This window comes from Acanthochromis polyacanthus, chromosome 10 (assembly GCF_021347895.1).
Source record: "Acanthochromis polyacanthus isolate Apoly-LR-REF ecotype Palm Island chromosome 10, KAUST_Apoly_ChrSc, whole genome shotgun sequence".
Taxonomy (NCBI): Eukaryota; Metazoa; Chordata; class Actinopteri; family Pomacentridae; genus Acanthochromis; species Acanthochromis polyacanthus.
In genome coordinates, this window is record NC_067122.1 from 11,825,345 (window position 1) to 11,842,470 (window position 17,126).

A 17,126-nucleotide genomic window follows, 5' to 3' on the forward strand; every position below is an offset into this window, starting at 1 on the left:
CAAAAAATGTTTTTTCTGAAATCAGAATATAAGGTTATTCCAAAAAACCTGATCAGAAACAGGATACCTGGTGCACGTAAACACTCATAATGTCACTTAAAGTCACTAAATACAGTCAAAATAATTCTGATTTATCAAAAACGGCTTTTCAGTTTTTTAATTTCAGTGTCTGGTAGTTGACGCTTAACAGTTTTTCTGGGAAGGCAAAATAGCAGGGACATCAGTTTAAAAAAACATGCTCCAGGCAGATTCATCCCAACAAAATCCAACCTCCTTACTAAATTGAAGTTTTTAAGTCACATAAAAAAAACCTCTCCAAGTCTGTCTGGCTTCAGGATAATCAGGTCTGCCAGTTAGAGGATTCTTTCCATAAAGCCACTACGCTGACATCCCCATAGACACCAACTTGTGGAGAGCAACATCCATATTTTCTTCTCATTTGGTTGTGTTCCCATTTAATAGGTCACCGCAATAACAAACCAATTATTTACGGTAAAAGCCTAATTTATCCACCAGATATAAATCTCTAACTGTTGTCTTGTAATTCCCCGCAATGACAGGCAGACCTTTTAAATAAACACTGATGGTGACCAGAGCGAGGGAGGGCCATCGCTCTTGACGAGTGATGATCCCCTCCACTATCTCTATGCGCTCAGAGGCCTAAACAGTTTATTTCGTGTTTGCAGTCACTTCCTAGGGGTTGTTAAGCTGATGTACAGTTTGACAGAAACGGAGGGAAACCAGATCATTGGAGGAAGATTGTTTTAACCTGATAAGTAGAAATGGGTACATTAGGGAGAAAAATGGAGCAAAACACTAAAACTGTGGGATTAGTCTTGTATTCAGTTTACACAGAGAAATGCCACATGCTGAAAAAGGCTTTTGTGTGAGAAAGTGGGCCCACCTACAGTATTATTTTGTGACCAAAAGGAACTACGTAGTTCTTCACACACTATAACAAGACACGCACAAAAATGAGAGCTGTCATGTTTTCTTATTCATGAAAATATACAGTATGTTGACAAAGTAATCTCATGTTCAATCTTAAAGCCTTCCCAACTGTCAAAGAACTACATTTTTTTCTGATCAAAAATAAAAATTTGAACCTCTACAACAACAGGACAAAGTGTGATGCTTGAGCCTATGTGCTCAGAGACTGCAGGTGAACGCAGCGAGTAACTAAATCTGCTGCCATCACACATCAACTGACACTTGACAGTTCATTTAGCAGATTTGTGGGGCTTCAGCTATAATTTCCTACAGTATTTCTTACACATCAACCAACTGCTCAATTTTAAAATGTAAGATTAAACTTGAAAGAAATTAGATACAAACAGTTAACATTAAGACTATTCATTTGTTTACAGTTTGCTCCTGACATTTCTAGTGAAAGTGAGCACAACTTAATTTTCTTCAGGGATTGATTGTACGTCTTTTAGTTTCTTTGCAGCCTACTTGCATATTTCCCTCAGGCACAGGCTGGATCCAGAAATCTCACTCATTTGTTCTGTTTTTTTTATGCCTAACAGTAACGTGCCTTCCTCAGCTCCTGAGCCACTATGTTAATGTTGGTTAATCTGACTCTGACACATGATTGATAACCTTTCCCAAGTGTGCAGGATCCAAAGGATTAGCAGTGTTTACTTCTAGTAGCATGCTGGGTACCTCCGCCGTTAATGACTGGAATTAATAACCTGCTGACGCCTATGAGACAGCTATGTTTATGTACAGGCAGGGACATGACAGTCTGCCCTGCACATTGAGTAGTTGTAAAAGTGTCTGCCCTTGCCCAGAAAGGTTTGTGTTTATATGTCACTTATGATGATGGTAATATTCATTTTAGTTAAAAGTGATTCTTTCTAAATGTATTTTTTTGACCTTTAGCATTCTTGGGTCATATGTCATATGACTGAGATATTAATAAAACAGGATTAGTGCAGTGTTTACATTTCTTCCTCGCTATGTATCTGTCTCTCTCTTTCTCTGCTTCTGGCTCCATCTCCTTCCTTCTCTCTCACTCATATTCATTTATACACACACACAGACACACACAATAACACACACACAGACACTAGGGGCATGAGAACGGGGTAAATCCTTGACAACTTCAATGAAACCTCACACAAAGACTAAAACTCGGGGGGACGAGAGAAACGCAACACCGTACAGTAGCCTGACCTCCTCCAGCTAACATAGACATGTATGCACCAGATACCGGGCGTGGCCACCTTTCTGCACAAAGCCAGAAATAAAGAACGAAGCTATTGCTTTCAGCAACAAGACCCCCGGGTGACCTTCCTCATCGACCCCAGCATGACCCCATAGTGAGGATGGGGAGAAGCAAAGCCCTTGGTATCACTGCACAGGAGTCGAATGCACAGGGACATCCCCACAATAGCTGAAAAGGAAGGTGCTGTCATTGTGTGCTCTCAGTAAATCAGGCTGTAGGTGACAGAACCAGATCTTGGGCCCTTGCGCCCACCTTAAAAGCCCAGCACGCTCATAAGTCAAACTGTTTTCTCCATCTGCACTCTCACTGCGAGTGTAGCCTCAAGTCTTCGGTCATTCATGCATTGTTTCTTAAGCATTTCTCCACAGCTGGGCTGGTTTGTCTGTTTCGGGTCAAACAGAGGTTTATGGCTTCAGGGTGCAACTGTACTAGGCTTACACTGAGGAATGTGTCACATCCAGCTTTAATACTAGCTGACAGTGGGAGCTCGGGGCTACTGAATTGATCATTTCCACTTTCAAAACTGAAATTACTCCGTCCATAAGTTTAAAAAAATAGCAACACCCAGTGGATTCTGCAGCTGGGTTTGAAAGCAACATAACAACTGAATTACGTTTTGTTGTCATGTGCCTTTATGTGCCCCATCATCGTACACTAGGCAGACCCCTTCCATCTTAACTCAAGTGTAAATAGTTATCTTTTGTGTTTATGTTCTGATATGTAACAGTTAACCCCGCGAGAGTGCTGTGTACAAAACGCATAAATCTATCTATCTATCTTCTGTAACTTTTCTAATGTCACGCTGTGTTTTCTCCACAGTCGACCTTGAGCACATGAGGACAGTGAAGGCTGACAAACACCAGCGCTTCTGCCAAGAGAACGGCCTCGTCAGTCAGTTTGTATCGGCAAAGACGGGAGATTCGGTTAGTCCCAGCAGATTCAATATGACTGTAAAAACATGGAGTTCATTTTAACCTCGTCCTGTTTTTTTAATCACTCTCCAGGTTTACCTTTGTTTCCAGAGAGTGGCTGCAGAGATTCTTGGTGTGAAACTAAACAAAGCAGAAATAGAGCAGTCCCAGGTGAGCCATAATAGCATCGAGGTTTACTGCAAATTTTACAAAACTGTCCATGTACATCTGGCTTTTAAACTGCATCTTAAATGATTATTTGCTCCAAACTCAAATGAAAAAAAATATACGGTATATCTCTGCATATAACCAGCCACTGTTAACATAAATTGTAATTGATTGATGAAGGAGTTTAAAGAACCTTTCAGGTTCCTCTCACCCAGGTTTATGTGCAATGTTACGGCTGAACTTATGGGAGGTCACAGGGAATGTGATAGGTCGATGGAGGTCACTACACACTGTAAAGAACTTTCTGTTGAGTAAACATGAGTTTGTTACTTGTGATTCCTCTGATGGTCTACCTGCCACTGACGCTGCCCATCTGTAAATATACCCACACTGACCACATTAATGCGTGAAGTCAGAGGTTAAAGGTAGGCAGTTGTAGGGGTGAGGAGGTTAGGATTGGCTGTCTCATTTATTTGGTTTATCTCCCACCGCTTTGGGAAAAAACAGGATCTCAACTTGCCAGCCAGACCAAGGTGCCCAGTGGTGGCAGCTGTGGGATTTACAAGGCCACCTCCCCCAGAAGCATTAATCCTGGGTCTGATATGAGCGGCTGGAGCCACACTGGCTGGGTAGTGGTTGATGAGCCTGGGGGCTACAGGGAGGTCAGGACCCCCAGAGAAGGGAGAGCATGTAGGGGAAGGACTGGGCAAATTCTCAAGCTGCTGGCAAACTGAAAATGACCACAGACTAATGGAAGTGTCCATCTACTTTCTTCTTCCACTCCTCCCTTGATAGTTCTGTCAGTAAAGTAAAGTGCTTTAATCCAGGCTAATCAAGCTGGGTGAGTGGCTGGATCCAGTTTGCCCTCATGGAAAATGGCTATGTGTAGTTAAAGCACAGCAAAGCAGTGTAAGGAAATAATAAAAAAATCTATCTGCCACAGTGAGTAATGGAAAAGAAAATAGATCAAATCAATAGTAAGTTTATGATATTAAACATTTATAAGGGTTATTTGCTGGCAGTATTGCATGCTTGGTTGATAGACTTAAGTACCTTAATATCCTTATCAATATGTTTCTGTCAACAGTAGCTCTACAACAAAAAAAATGAAGGTGGAGGATGTTTCCAGAAAGAATAAGGGAAGTCAACAAAGTATTTTGCATGATCAGTTAATTTGAAAATTATTTATTATTACCAAATGATTGTACGGTATCAAAAATAAAAAGAAAAAAAGAAAAGGTACAATCTCTCAGGCCCCTAAGTGGCATTTCCAGATGTTTAGATTTTTCCTAGCAATGGCCCTAAATCAAAAGAAAAGCAGCAGATCCTCATATTCATCAAGCTGGAACTCAATAATGTTTGTCTTTCAAAAAAGCAGATGCAGACTAAATGTAAACCGTTTGATCTGCAGGAATGTCTTTTATTGGTCATTTTTTTCCATCTAGAAAAAGAAGCTGTAGATAGATAAGACAATAAAGTTTAGAGTGTTGGAAACATGAAGGAATGTTACACTGAATTTGTGCCAGAGATCTGGGATGAGGCTTTGAGCAGGTCATGGCTCAGGGTGTAGCTGCAGGGTGAGCAAGGCCTCATTATCAGCTGTCAGGCTTAGAGAGCCGAACATGAGGGTCACAACCTCCGACAATATTATATCTGCCTGGCAGCCCTCTCCGTCATGGTCCTCTGTCTGCTGGATCAGATAGCGGGGCCACGGATCATTCACTGACTCCGACACCGGGCTTCGGCAGCTCGTTAATCAGACAGCCAACCAGGGCCTCGTATTCAGCCATGTGGGCTGCTGTTCACCAGATATACAGCAGAGGGTCCGACTGCCTGTTGCACTGTTTTGATCAAATACAGGCTGATTTGAACTTGACTTCAGAACATTATTAACTGTAAAATTTTTATGCCCGCCAAGTCCCAACTTAAAAAATCCAACTTCAAAATGATTTAGATTGTGTTCCCCAGAGATGTATTTTTGTCTTTGCTGAGCAGCACTATCAATAATGATTTATTCATGGATTTTAGTAAGAAAAATACATTCTGTAAAGCCGATAGAGACATTTCATTAAAATATAGAGATTTTATCTAGTAACAAACAGATGATGAATAGTTGCAGCGTTGATTTACAGTGTTTGAAGTTTGTTCCATTAGTGTGTTTTTATGTCTTTGCTTGTTTCACTAAGAAAATTGAAGAAAGTTAAAGAATTTGGCTTTCAGACTAATTTCAGCCTCAGCTTTGCATCCACTGATGCCATGCCTCACGTTGTTTTGTGTGTTTTCAACATCTTTCCTTTCTAACACTCCATGATTCATTCTCCCTCTTCAACTGCCTTTAATTTATTTGACTGTGGTCTCCATTCTTCTTACACTTATCATGTCCTCTCATGTTTCTGTCATTGTCCTTTTTCTTCCTTTTCATTTTTTATCTCTTTCCTGTCCTCCATTCGTCCACCGTTTTGATGCATTGAACCTGCTCAGAGGATCGTGAAGGCTGAGCTGGTGGATTACCCACAGGATGAAGGTCCAATTAGACATGAAAACCACCAGCAAAGCAAAATATGTTTGATTCAATAGCTGGAAGTACGTCTTTACTGTCACATAGATACACCTCAGTAGAAACCTGTGGTTAGTTGTTGCTGGTAGTTCAGATTTGGGCTTTAGAAAAAGTAGAGCAATCAGAATGGGATAATGTGTTACACCTCTATTGTTATAGTGTTATCACAGAGTTTAAAATATTTTTCTAAACTGAAAGAACAAGTAGACCACTAGTTGTAGAGTTAGATCCCTAGACCCTCCACATTTAACCCCAAGTTACTCCGAATGACAAAGCCAGCAACTTGCATGATTGATGTACATTTAAAAAGGTGAATGAGAAACACTGTAAAAGGTATTGTGGAACTGTTAAGCTTAAAAGGTGCTACATAAAAATCAGGCCATCTAAACTGTGTGATTTCATCAGTGTGATGTGATGAGAACAAATACGACTCTAGATTAACTTCAATCTCAGTGTCTTAAATCAAAGCACGGATTTTAAGCTGCACACCAAGAAATGTTAAAGAAACAGTTCAGGAAACAGGAGTTATCTTTAGTAACTTTTACAATAAATATTTAAAATATTAGGACAACTAAGAGTGACCAAAAGCCATTGAATGTACACGACCATTTAAAAGTTTGGGGTCACTTAGAAATATCCTTATTTTTAAAAGAAAAGTATTTTTTTTTCAATGAAGATAACGTTAAATTAACCAAAAATACAGTCTAGATATTGTTAATGTGGTAAATGACTATTCTAGCTGGAAACAGATAATTTGTAATGGAATATCTACATAGTGGTACAGAGGAACATTTCCAGCAACCATCACTCCTGTGTTCTAATGTTACATTGTGTTAGCTAAGGATGTTGAAAGGTTAATTGGTGATTAGAAAACCCTTGAGCAATTATGTGAGCACATTAATGAAAGTGTGAGTTTTCATGGGAAACATGAAATTGTCTGGGTGACTCCAAACTATTGAGCGGGAGTGTATGTACATCTTGAGACCGTTAAAAATGTCAGTGATGGAAAGGGGAAGGCTGTTGTGAAGTTTTGGAGCTGCTACTGCAAATGTTTGGTCTCTCCGACCCACTAGCCTTGGCAGTCATTACCTTTGGTCAGAGCCAAGCTAGCCTTTTCCTTCTGTTTGCAGCCTTTGTGCTAAGCTAAACTAACCAGCTAACTGACTGCAGCTTCATATTTATAGTACAGGCATGAGAGTGGAATCAGTTTTCTCATCAGACCGTCAGTGAGAAAGCAAAGACTTGAACCTCTCATTCAGATATATTCTCATTCTCCAGAAGTGTTTGTAAATCTGTAAAATACAGGGGCCTGAATTGATTGATGGCCTCTGTGGAGGTTACTGGCTTTCTTTTGAGTGCAGCTTTTGAATTCCATGTGTTCATCTGTGTCTCTGTTTCTCAGCGTGTGGTCAAGGCAGATATTGTGAACTACAGTCAGGACACTGTGGCCCGGACGGTCAACCCTCCTCGCAGCTCCATGTGTGTGGTGCAGTGATCCCCTCTAGTGCACTCACACGCAATATACACACAATGCACATTCACACACACAAAGATGTATAATTGTCTTCAGCCAGTATTCCTCTTTCAGGATTTTTGGGATGAGCAGATGAAAAGTATTCAGAGTGTGTTCCTGTGTGTGTGAGTGAGATAAAGACCAGACTGTGCGGTTTCGAGGCCTTGGCCTGTAGTTTGGATATTTAGCAGAAATCATTTCTTGGGTGGTTCGCCAAAAAGGAAACCTCAGCGTTTTTCAAGTTTACACGCAGCTATCATTTTATTTCTAAGAATCATCTTGAATATATATTTTAGAAAAGACTCTTTACTTGATTTATGCGTTAGTATGAAGCTGATTGTTTGAAGCAGGAAGATGGCTAAAATCAGTCACTCTGGTAATTGAAAATATTTTTGTATATAAGTGTATTTTCTTCTACCATAATGACATTAGTTTCAGTGAGTCAGTATATTTATAAAGAACACCATTAACACCTGTTTGATCTGAGTCTGTACCTACAGTACGACCACAGAGTAGATTCAGAGCAGTTAATGGGACGAAAACAGGGAAGACAAACCAAAAGCGCACTCATAGGATTTTTGGAGATATTCCTTAATTATCTGTGGTGCTCATGAGTTGAACAGAAGGGAAGTAGAAGTTAAAATGCTGTAGTGGATGGAGATGAATCGAAACTTTCTATTTGCCAATTAGGGGCTTGCTGTAGCAGTGACGTGATGTGAACTGTTGTTTCACATAGAAATTTTTCAATTTTTAACCAAAATTTACATTTTCTGTTCTTTTTCCGTCAGGTTACAAATCGAAAAACATTTTACATCAGAGTCTACAATCCATTGTGATGATTTAGCTTCATGTTTTCACACAATATAACATTCCCAGGTTCATCCTGTCAGAGGAACATTCAGATGCTGTGTTGATAAAGTGTTGACGTAGATAGATGAATATGACTCAGGAAGTACTTGAGCGTCGAGCTAAGCTGAAATGTTTAACATTTTATTAGATTACTCTACATAGCCTTATTCAACTGTCCGTTATAGAACAGAGGTTTGCATTGAAGAGTGGCTATGATGCATAAAATGCTTCATAGATCTTCACTTTGACCGCATTTTAATAACCTGTCCTTCAGCTTCTGTGTTGTTAGAAACAACTAAGATATCAAGCAGTTTTGTCAAAATAGCTTTTACGTGATAGTACATGTTGGTGTGATGGCATTTAAAGTGGAGTCCATTTAACAAATTAGCCACTATATGTATCAAGTATGTATGTGTACAATAAAAGCTACTTCTGCTCCATTTCAAAGCTCCTTTCATTGATTAACAATCATGCAGCTGCATCTTGTAAATTCTGCTCATGTCGATGAAATGTACACTTTTAAAAGAATTACGAATGTACTATTGAAAGTGACTGTTTAGTTGATGTAATACAGCCACAAGGATTTGTGTTTCTAAATAAAGATGCTACGTGGAAAAAAACAACAACTGTGCATTCCATCTGTGAATACAAAATCTGTGACATTGTATGTTGGGAAGTCTTGCATAGACAAACGTTCATTTTGCAATATGGTAAAAAAAAAAAATCAATACTCTTAAGTCTTAACAAGCACTAAAAGCAGGTTCCTCAAAACTTGGGAAGTTTTAAAAGTCCCATTTTTTCTGCCATATGTGGTAATTTTAGTTATAAACCTGAATTTTTGTTACAAGTCCGGAATTTACGTTCGAACCAAGTACTACAATAAACACGATTACTACTGCTACAGTAGCTAGGATGCTTTTTGGGTATAATCCTTCAACATTCACTCCACATTTCATGCTTAGATTTAGACTTAGACAGACTTTACTAATCCTCAGAGGGAAATTCTATTGTTACAGCAGCTGGGTGTTTAACAACAAGACAACACAGACTATTAGGCCAGGTATAAAGTGAAAGTAAACTAATATAAAATGAACTAAAATAGATTAAAATAAAATAGAACAAAATATAATATAGAAAGAAAAAAATTAAAATATATACAAGAATAAACCGCTTGCTGCTTTCTCATCTCCTTCTACTAACTATAGATAACCATTTTCAAATCTCTTTAGTTACAGGAAAAAAACAACAGCCTCTAAACAGCAAAAATTAAACACTTGCTTGGTTCTTTCAGTGAACAAGCTGATTTATTGATGCTTCCCTACATGCAAATGTTCCACCAAACAAATTTCCTTGTCTCGATTTTGCAGGGACACCATCACTGCATCTTGGGCTTAGAAATGCCCAAGACTGGATTAAATACAAACAAGCCTCAGCGTTTGTGCAGACAGTCACTAGTTTGTCTCAGTCTGAACCACTTACCGAGCCAAGGAGGTGAACTAAAACCAGATTTTTTTTTTCAGCACGCACAGAATGGACAGATAGTGAACAATGACATTAAAGATTAAAGAACGGGGACGTTAAAGATTTCTTGATCTTTCTTGATGAGGAGATATTTGACAAAAAAAAAGTGGATTGGATTAGAAAGACAAACCCCACCTTTAAATAAACCAAAATCAAATACTTTTCAATTGTCTGCCACACATGATAAAAATAATAAACAATTCCAGGTCATACTATCCCTGCTGGTTTTCCGTCCTCCATTCATACACTGGCTTGTATTACTGGTAAATTACTGTATTAAATTGCATTCTGTACAGTATGAAAATTTAATTTGGTCAACTCTGCAGAAACCAGAATTAGCAAATGATGTTAGTCTGAGGAGTGTAGCTTTACCACAATGCGAGCCCTGTGAATGTGTGCAGACTTTCCCATTACTCAACCTTTGTGAGCTTGTTACCACATTCGGGCCTGCAATTTTTCACTCCGTGCTGCTCACACAAACCAGCGGGATCAGGCCCTGGAGGTGCTCATATGAGCGGCAGATGATGGGAACTAGGCTGTAGCTGATGAGGACATTACAGATTAAGGATCCATGTGTTGAAATTCAAGCATAAGGAGCGAAACTTGACCACCCCAGAGATCCCCCTCTATACAGACTCTGTAGCTAATGAGGCACCTGGTCTTTGTTCAGTAAATCTTCATTGAAAAAGACCCTAAATCCATTCCGGACAGATGATACAAACGGCTTTATAAATGGTTGTAAGCTGTATTAATTAATCACTTAACTAGTCCACGCTTTTGTTGCCGTCGCACAACAGTAAGAGGGTTCTGGTTTTGCGTTCAACCTCTTTTTTTTTTTTTTGCTGAGTCAATGTCACTGAAACCACTGATGTATTTAGAAGGATTAAGTGCAACCACTGAGACAAACACAACAAAGAGTGTATCTTTACAAGGATATCTTCTTCTTACTATCTTCTCCCAGGTGTTGCTAATAGAGACCGTGTGTTGCAGAGCTACTGCAAACAGCGAGTCTTAATGGAGAGTCAGGCGGCCCAGCTGGGGTCATTCCAGCACACGTGCATTGTTTCGCTTGAGTGGACGTCTTAGGAATTGTCTCTGCTGAATTTTTGTCGAGAGCTGTCACCGACGCTGACAGGCGAGCCTTGCCCTTGGCTTTGCTGCTGTTTAGACAGGTGTTTTTGCAAAGAAAACAACCGCAGTCTGTTTCCAGCTTCGCAACAGCGGCATTCCCCCCCGAAGACGGAAGGAAAGAATATCACCGCGTGGATAATGCCTGAGAAGGGTGAGGCTTTTGACAGACTGGCAAAAGTCAGGGGCGATTTGCGTCAAAGTGAATTTGTCTGCTTGTTTCCTCAACAGCTCTGTGAATCATTTTGTGTGCTGGTTGGTTTTGGTGTTTGCTCGCTCTCCATTTGGGCACACACACCAGCGAAGATGCAGAGGTAAACAGACGAACTGTACGATGTGTTTGTTAGCATTTAGTCAACCACTCTGACACATTAAATTTGCTCAGTACTTTGTCGTCTCAGACTAAGCTTCGGTCCTCCACGGAACCAAAACACCTCCTTCTGGAGGTCTTTTTCCTTGAATCCAATGGGCACAAGTCCTACTTTTTTGCATTTCTCTTTCCTCTTCCTCCCCGTCTGTGTTTCTCATCGCTGAAACTCTGTGATGACAGTCTCAAAAAACCACACACGACAAGCTGGTAAGAGGGCCATAGTTGTGGGCTGTGCTCTTTTTTTTGTGTGTGTGGGCAGAACGGGGCCAACACCCTCATGATTACCCACTCACCCTCTTCCGTTTTCCACCTGTGCAGAGTGCCAGACCCACATCATTGAGGGAGTAGGCAGGACTGAGTCAACCCCTCTGATGAGCTCCAGTCCCCCTCGTCCCCACACTGCCTGCTATTCTCTGTAACAGTGCGCTGGGCCGGCCGGCAGCCAGCAGCCAGCAGTGACAGGCAAAGCAAGGCAGGGCCAGAGCTGGCATCCATGTGTCCAAACCCTGGAGTGAACCAGCAGTTCCCAGGGTGCTCCAGAGGATTGCTCCGCTCTGTTGTCTGTGGGTGTCCCTAAGTGTGTGTGTGTGTGTGCTGCTAGATTGTGATCTGAGAACTCTGCTTGTCTCATTTGCAGCTTGTGCAGACAGACGGGACTGTCCTGGTAGGTGCCGTGCGTCTGCTCCAGCTGAAAGGCGCATGATTTATTTTAGGGGCAAGGATGTGGGCATTCAGAGGGGTCATATTTATAGTCCACTGGTCTGGTGGGAAGACCTGCCAGTAAAAGCAGAGAATCTGAAAAAGAGGCACGGGGGACAGAAAACTGAAAGTCTTTCTCTCTTTAGAGGGCACGGATGAATGCTATTTTCAGTGGGGTGTAATGAATAGCACTTAAAACTGAATAGCTGTTGTATCAGATTTTAGATGCACAGAGGAGGGGTGCAATGAGAGCAATAACAAAGCAGGAGCTTATTACAGGACATGCGATATTCTTTCAATCTAACACAAAAATTAGGTGCTGATGTTGGGTCTTTGACAAGGAAACCACAACCTTTTCACAGAAATGCATCAGCTTAATAGCAGTGAGCCTCTACTTAACAGAGGTCTAAATCTTTTAAGTATCAAAAATTACCTGCCTTTAGGTGGCTTTGAAAAGTTTGTGAGTCATGCACACTGGATTCTATCATGACCTCAAAGTAAACACTCCTCTATTTGGATGATCTCATACTGATTATTAAATCTAGGAGTTACTAGCCTTTTCTCGGTAAACATGTTAAAACATGTTCTAAATGTTATTTGTTTGCAGCAGATACTTGTAAGTGGTTGTGTCTACTGTGTGGAGATATTAAAGACAGTCTTAAGTATTTTAAAAAACTTTATACATCTTGTTAAGTGCAGATAGTAACTAGTCAAATTAAAGAAAAACGTATTCCTTTATATAATAACTGTAAAAAAAATACATTACACTACTGCACGTAAATCAGTAGAACATATAAGTATTTTTATTTTAAGATATCTATATTAAGGACTGAGAAATTACAAGTAATTTTTAACAGTTATTTTCCAGATTTCTCCTTTTTTGTTAAATTACAGATACCTGATCAAGTCAAAGGTAGAAAGTTTCGACATACATGTTGACTGTAAAGAGAAAACAAAAAAGCAACTATAAAATATGGAACTAAGTATTTGTATTATTTTTGAAAACATTAACTTCTTTTTCTTTTTACAAGGGGTGTCCATAAAATGACACATTTTTACTGCATTTGAATCAGTTAAAAATATGATTCCACAGATACTTACTGTTATGTTTCACATTTTTAGTTTTGTACAGCTACATTATTTACTGCCAGTTTTAAAAGGTTTTTGATTTTAGCAGCCTTGCTGTCTGATTGTCACTGTTTGAACCACATTCTACAACACATTTATGCAGTTATCCTCCCTTACATGAAGACAATAGAGGATACCACAGATGTATTGTTGTTTTCTTGTTCTACTTTCTGGTCTTATTGGAGGATGTGTTCCATAGATGTGCAGTGTATCGTCGTCTGTGCGTTCCAGCACATTCACAGCTGGCGTCCTTGTTACGCAGTGGCCACACGGATACCCACATAGCTAGAACAAACTGAAGGGTAATCCGCTCAATCGAACCCTTGCGGACCCTCGAGGACAACACCAGCCTCACTCAGATACTGTGAGAGCTGCAGACATGCTACATGTGTGCACATCATAACAAACGTCAGCAGCTGTCTCTTTCCGGAAAACAAGATGATGAATGAACGTGGCCTTTACAGAGCTGAAAACTGAGGCCTCCCCTGACTTGCAGACTCGTACAGATCATGTGTTTGATAAAGGATCCGCCTGGTTAGAAGGAAACACAATGATATCGTCATGCAAAAATGACAGTAATGATCCAACACCTGAGCACTTACCTTCTTCTCGGTACCTGAATCCAGCCTGTGCCATCCTCAACAAAGAGACGGTTACTGGGTGGGACCAGAGTTGGGTGTCACTACTTGCCGCATCTGTTAGAAGATAAATATGCATAAAAGAGTTAATAGGCTCAGTGAAAATATATGGAGGGAAGCAGGTTACAAGGTCATTACTCAGCTCTGTTTCTCTGTCTCTCTTGCTTTGTGATTCCCCCCTCATTGTTCCCCAAAATACTTTGGATACTGAACCTGATACGAGAGCCATTCAGATACTTTAGGTGCTATTCATTACATCCCGCTGAAAATTGCATTTATCCAAAGATGACACTTTGAGGCTTTTCAAAAGACTACTTAGGAGATGCTGCAGAGCTTTGAGATGCTAAAAAGTGTGAATATACGTGTAAATGTTCCACTGTGGCATTTTTTGAGGTGGGAAAGTATGGCTCTGGGATTAAATGTGTGCTTTTGTGGAGTAAAAACGGAGGTAGCCAAAATGAATTGAGCATTATTGCTAATTACAGAGGGCATATCCCTTCTGGATTTGTGGAAGTATGCTAATTCCATGTTGATCTCTGCCACAAATTATGTCCCATTAAGCGTGCGACAGAGTGGAACTTTCACTCCATATTTGACTGGAAAATTCATTCGGCGTGAAGCCTCAAAATGAGTCTCTTGTTCAGGCCTCAGTGGAGAAACAATAGTGTGTGAAGATGGCATGTAGCACAGTACAAGTCCGTGTTTATTGACATCCATGAGTGACTGCTTCAGGTGTTCATTTCTCTACAGGGACGGCCGCTCAAACTGGGAAAAATCTGTTCTGCTGTGTTGAAAATATGCAGTCTCTCTATTCTGCTTTTTTCCAAAGAACAAAGGGCACAGGAATATGAATTTTCCACCAGGTGTCTTTGGATATGCTGTGCTTCATGATGTGTACAGAGGGCGCATATCATCAGTGAACCTCCACAATGTCAACTTTTCAGGAATCAAGAAAAATGACTTTTATTTTTAGCTTGACGGCACTGCATTTCTCATGTTAACCAAAGCGATTTGACAGGGTTTTGTATGGTTAGACATTATTCTGAGCCCAAAAGAAGAACAATAAATAAAACGCTACATTTATCTAAATGAAACATGCAAAACTTGTGGGTGATGAGATTTGGTGCAATGTTTGATAAATGAATCAAAAATATTTAGGATAAAAAAAACAAACCAAAACGTATCATTATTCATGCAAAAGAAGGTTATAACTTCACGAAGACACATCCATGGATGACACAGTGGAATCCAATTAATGCCGACTTTCTTGACTTTCCAAGGGAGACCGTTAAGATGTCATCGACTGACAAACATTTACACATATAACTGCATCTTTATGAAGGAAACTGAATCCAGAAACAACATACTGTATATGAATTATGGACATATGGCTGTGATGTTATCCTACTGTTCTGAAGTCTGAAGTTCGGTATTTGGCTGTCGCCATCTTCCTGTTTTGAAACCAGTTGTTGAGTAAAGAGTGGATCTGACTGAGAACTTAATTACGCTACACATTCTGCAATGCTTTATCGTCTATTTTACTGTAAAAGGGAATTTACAAGAGAATTTACAAAACCAGCCTCATGCTGTATTGATGGAGACCTGAAACTAGGAGCTGATTCCATAAACTAATTAGGAAAATGTCTGCTGACGTAACAAATCAAGTGAATATTAGCGTCATTTTCTGACTGATTTAAAAACAACTGGCCCTTTCTATTCACCAGAGGAGTCGCCTCCTGCTGGCTATAAGGAAGAATGCAGGTTTAAGACACCTTAAATTGGCTTCACCTTTCCGACCCAGAGGTTACATCCATTTTCTATATACAGTCTGTATTTACAAAGTTATCCACAAGGTTTGCTTTATATTGAAAAGTGTTATTTACCAACAGACCAAGGTTTTACGTTTTTGCCACATGACCCTGTAGTTTTCTGCCTCACTAACCAGAATGTTTCCACCCAAATGGATAAGAACGGAGTCGAAGTCGACCTCAGAGCTGCATCCCTGCAGCTGGAAGGAATTCCATATCTTGCTGAAGGGCACCTCAGCAGGGTGGATTTTGGCTGTCAAGGGGAATTGAGCCCAGACCCTTTGGCTGAAGCACCGTGACACCAATCACAACACCACCCCGCTGGACCAGCCAACAACAATATATAGTCAAATGAGGGACTGGCACGATACAGAGCAGCACCGAAATGTTTAAATCAATTGGTATTTCTTGAAATGTTTGAAAGAAATGTGCTGCGACAGTGCTTTGGGTCATTTCGTGGTGGTTAACAGACAATGTTCTCTCGCTGGATTGCCAGTTAAAAAAAAAAAACCCTGTATGTTGGAAAAAGTAGCTGGCTCGTATTGAGAAGCACGAAAGCACTGATATAATGTGAGGTGACGTTAGAATTCCTTTCTCTGTCCAACACAATGTGGGCAGTGTGGAAAACCTGGACGGTGTGATTTTTTTCAGAATATCCATCACAGCATCACAAACCCTGCAGGTCTCACTTCTAGTACACAGCACTGTTAATCAAAACCAGAACGTTCTGGGGGCTCGAAGGTCATCAGCCAAGGAGAGGAAATTATTGATGGAAATAGAGGTGCTGGACTGCCCCAAAGGTTCACTCTCACAAACATGCTAGATGTGGAGTTTGTAGACAGGCTGCGTTATGAACAAGGCGGAGTTGTTCACATCTGATTTAAGGGCTGCTTTTGTCATGAGTTGCGCCAAAGAAGGGCTCATGCTTTTATTGGCCGCTCAGTCTATTTCCATTTCTTGACCTGCATTGAACGCCCATTAAACCTTAATAAGTCTTTAATGTTTTCTTACTTTGAAAATTGCTTATGGACAGAGTGGAGCCTGTGATTTACTGACTTCAACCTGCACATCAAGAAGTTTTTTTGTCTTCTATTATAACATATGAAATCACTTACAAGTAGCTACTAATTCACAGTGATCTGTCAAACCGTTTTATTCGAGACATGGAGTCATTACTGACTGCGATGACATTGCGTGTGTGCGAGGTATGGCGGCTTGCCATAATTTGGAAAGAGAAGTGCCGCAGAGAAAAGTGTCACAAAAGAAGAAAGGGACCCATGAGGGTCAAGTTCCCGTGTGCAGGCTGTTGTGTGAAGTGTCTGGTGATTGCCAGGCTGTTCTGAGGACGCTGCTGGACAGGGAGGTGAGAGGCAGGTTAATTACTATACTGAGAGGGAAGGGTGAGATGCTTTACATAGCCTTTGTGGCCTGCGGTCTTGGGTTTCCAGCACAGAGAGGTGTGAGCAAAGGGTGCTGCTGAAGATGCCAAGGGGTGACGCTGCATGGGCCAAGTCTGTCCTGAAGTCGCCACATCGATCATCGATGGCAGCAGCTGAGAGACTCTCATCAGCCAAACGGTTACAACATGCATGCAAGAACCAAGAGG

General features: G+C 40.6%; 1 protein-coding gene across 3 annotated transcripts in view; it reads left to right on the forward strand.

Annotated features, from left to right (window-relative positions):
• Positions 1–17,126, forward strand: part of rab28 (RAB28, member RAS oncogene family) — an 84,339-nt gene that overhangs the window by 26,622 nt on the left and 40,591 nt on the right. Inside the window, exons 5-7 of one of the 3 annotated variants that reach the window (XM_051954924.1) lie at positions 3,050–3,153; positions 3,235–3,312; positions 7,269–7,409. In XM_051954924.1, coding sequence (XP_051810884.1) covers positions 3,050–3,153; positions 3,235–3,312; positions 7,269–7,361 — 275 coding nt within the window. In that variant the 3' untranslated portion in view covers positions 7,362–7,409. Of the gene's footprint in view, positions 1–3,049; positions 3,154–3,234; positions 3,313–7,268; positions 8,855–17,126 lie in introns of those variants that run through there. The other 2 variants (XM_051954923.1, XM_051954925.1) reach the window with 2 other exon arrangements.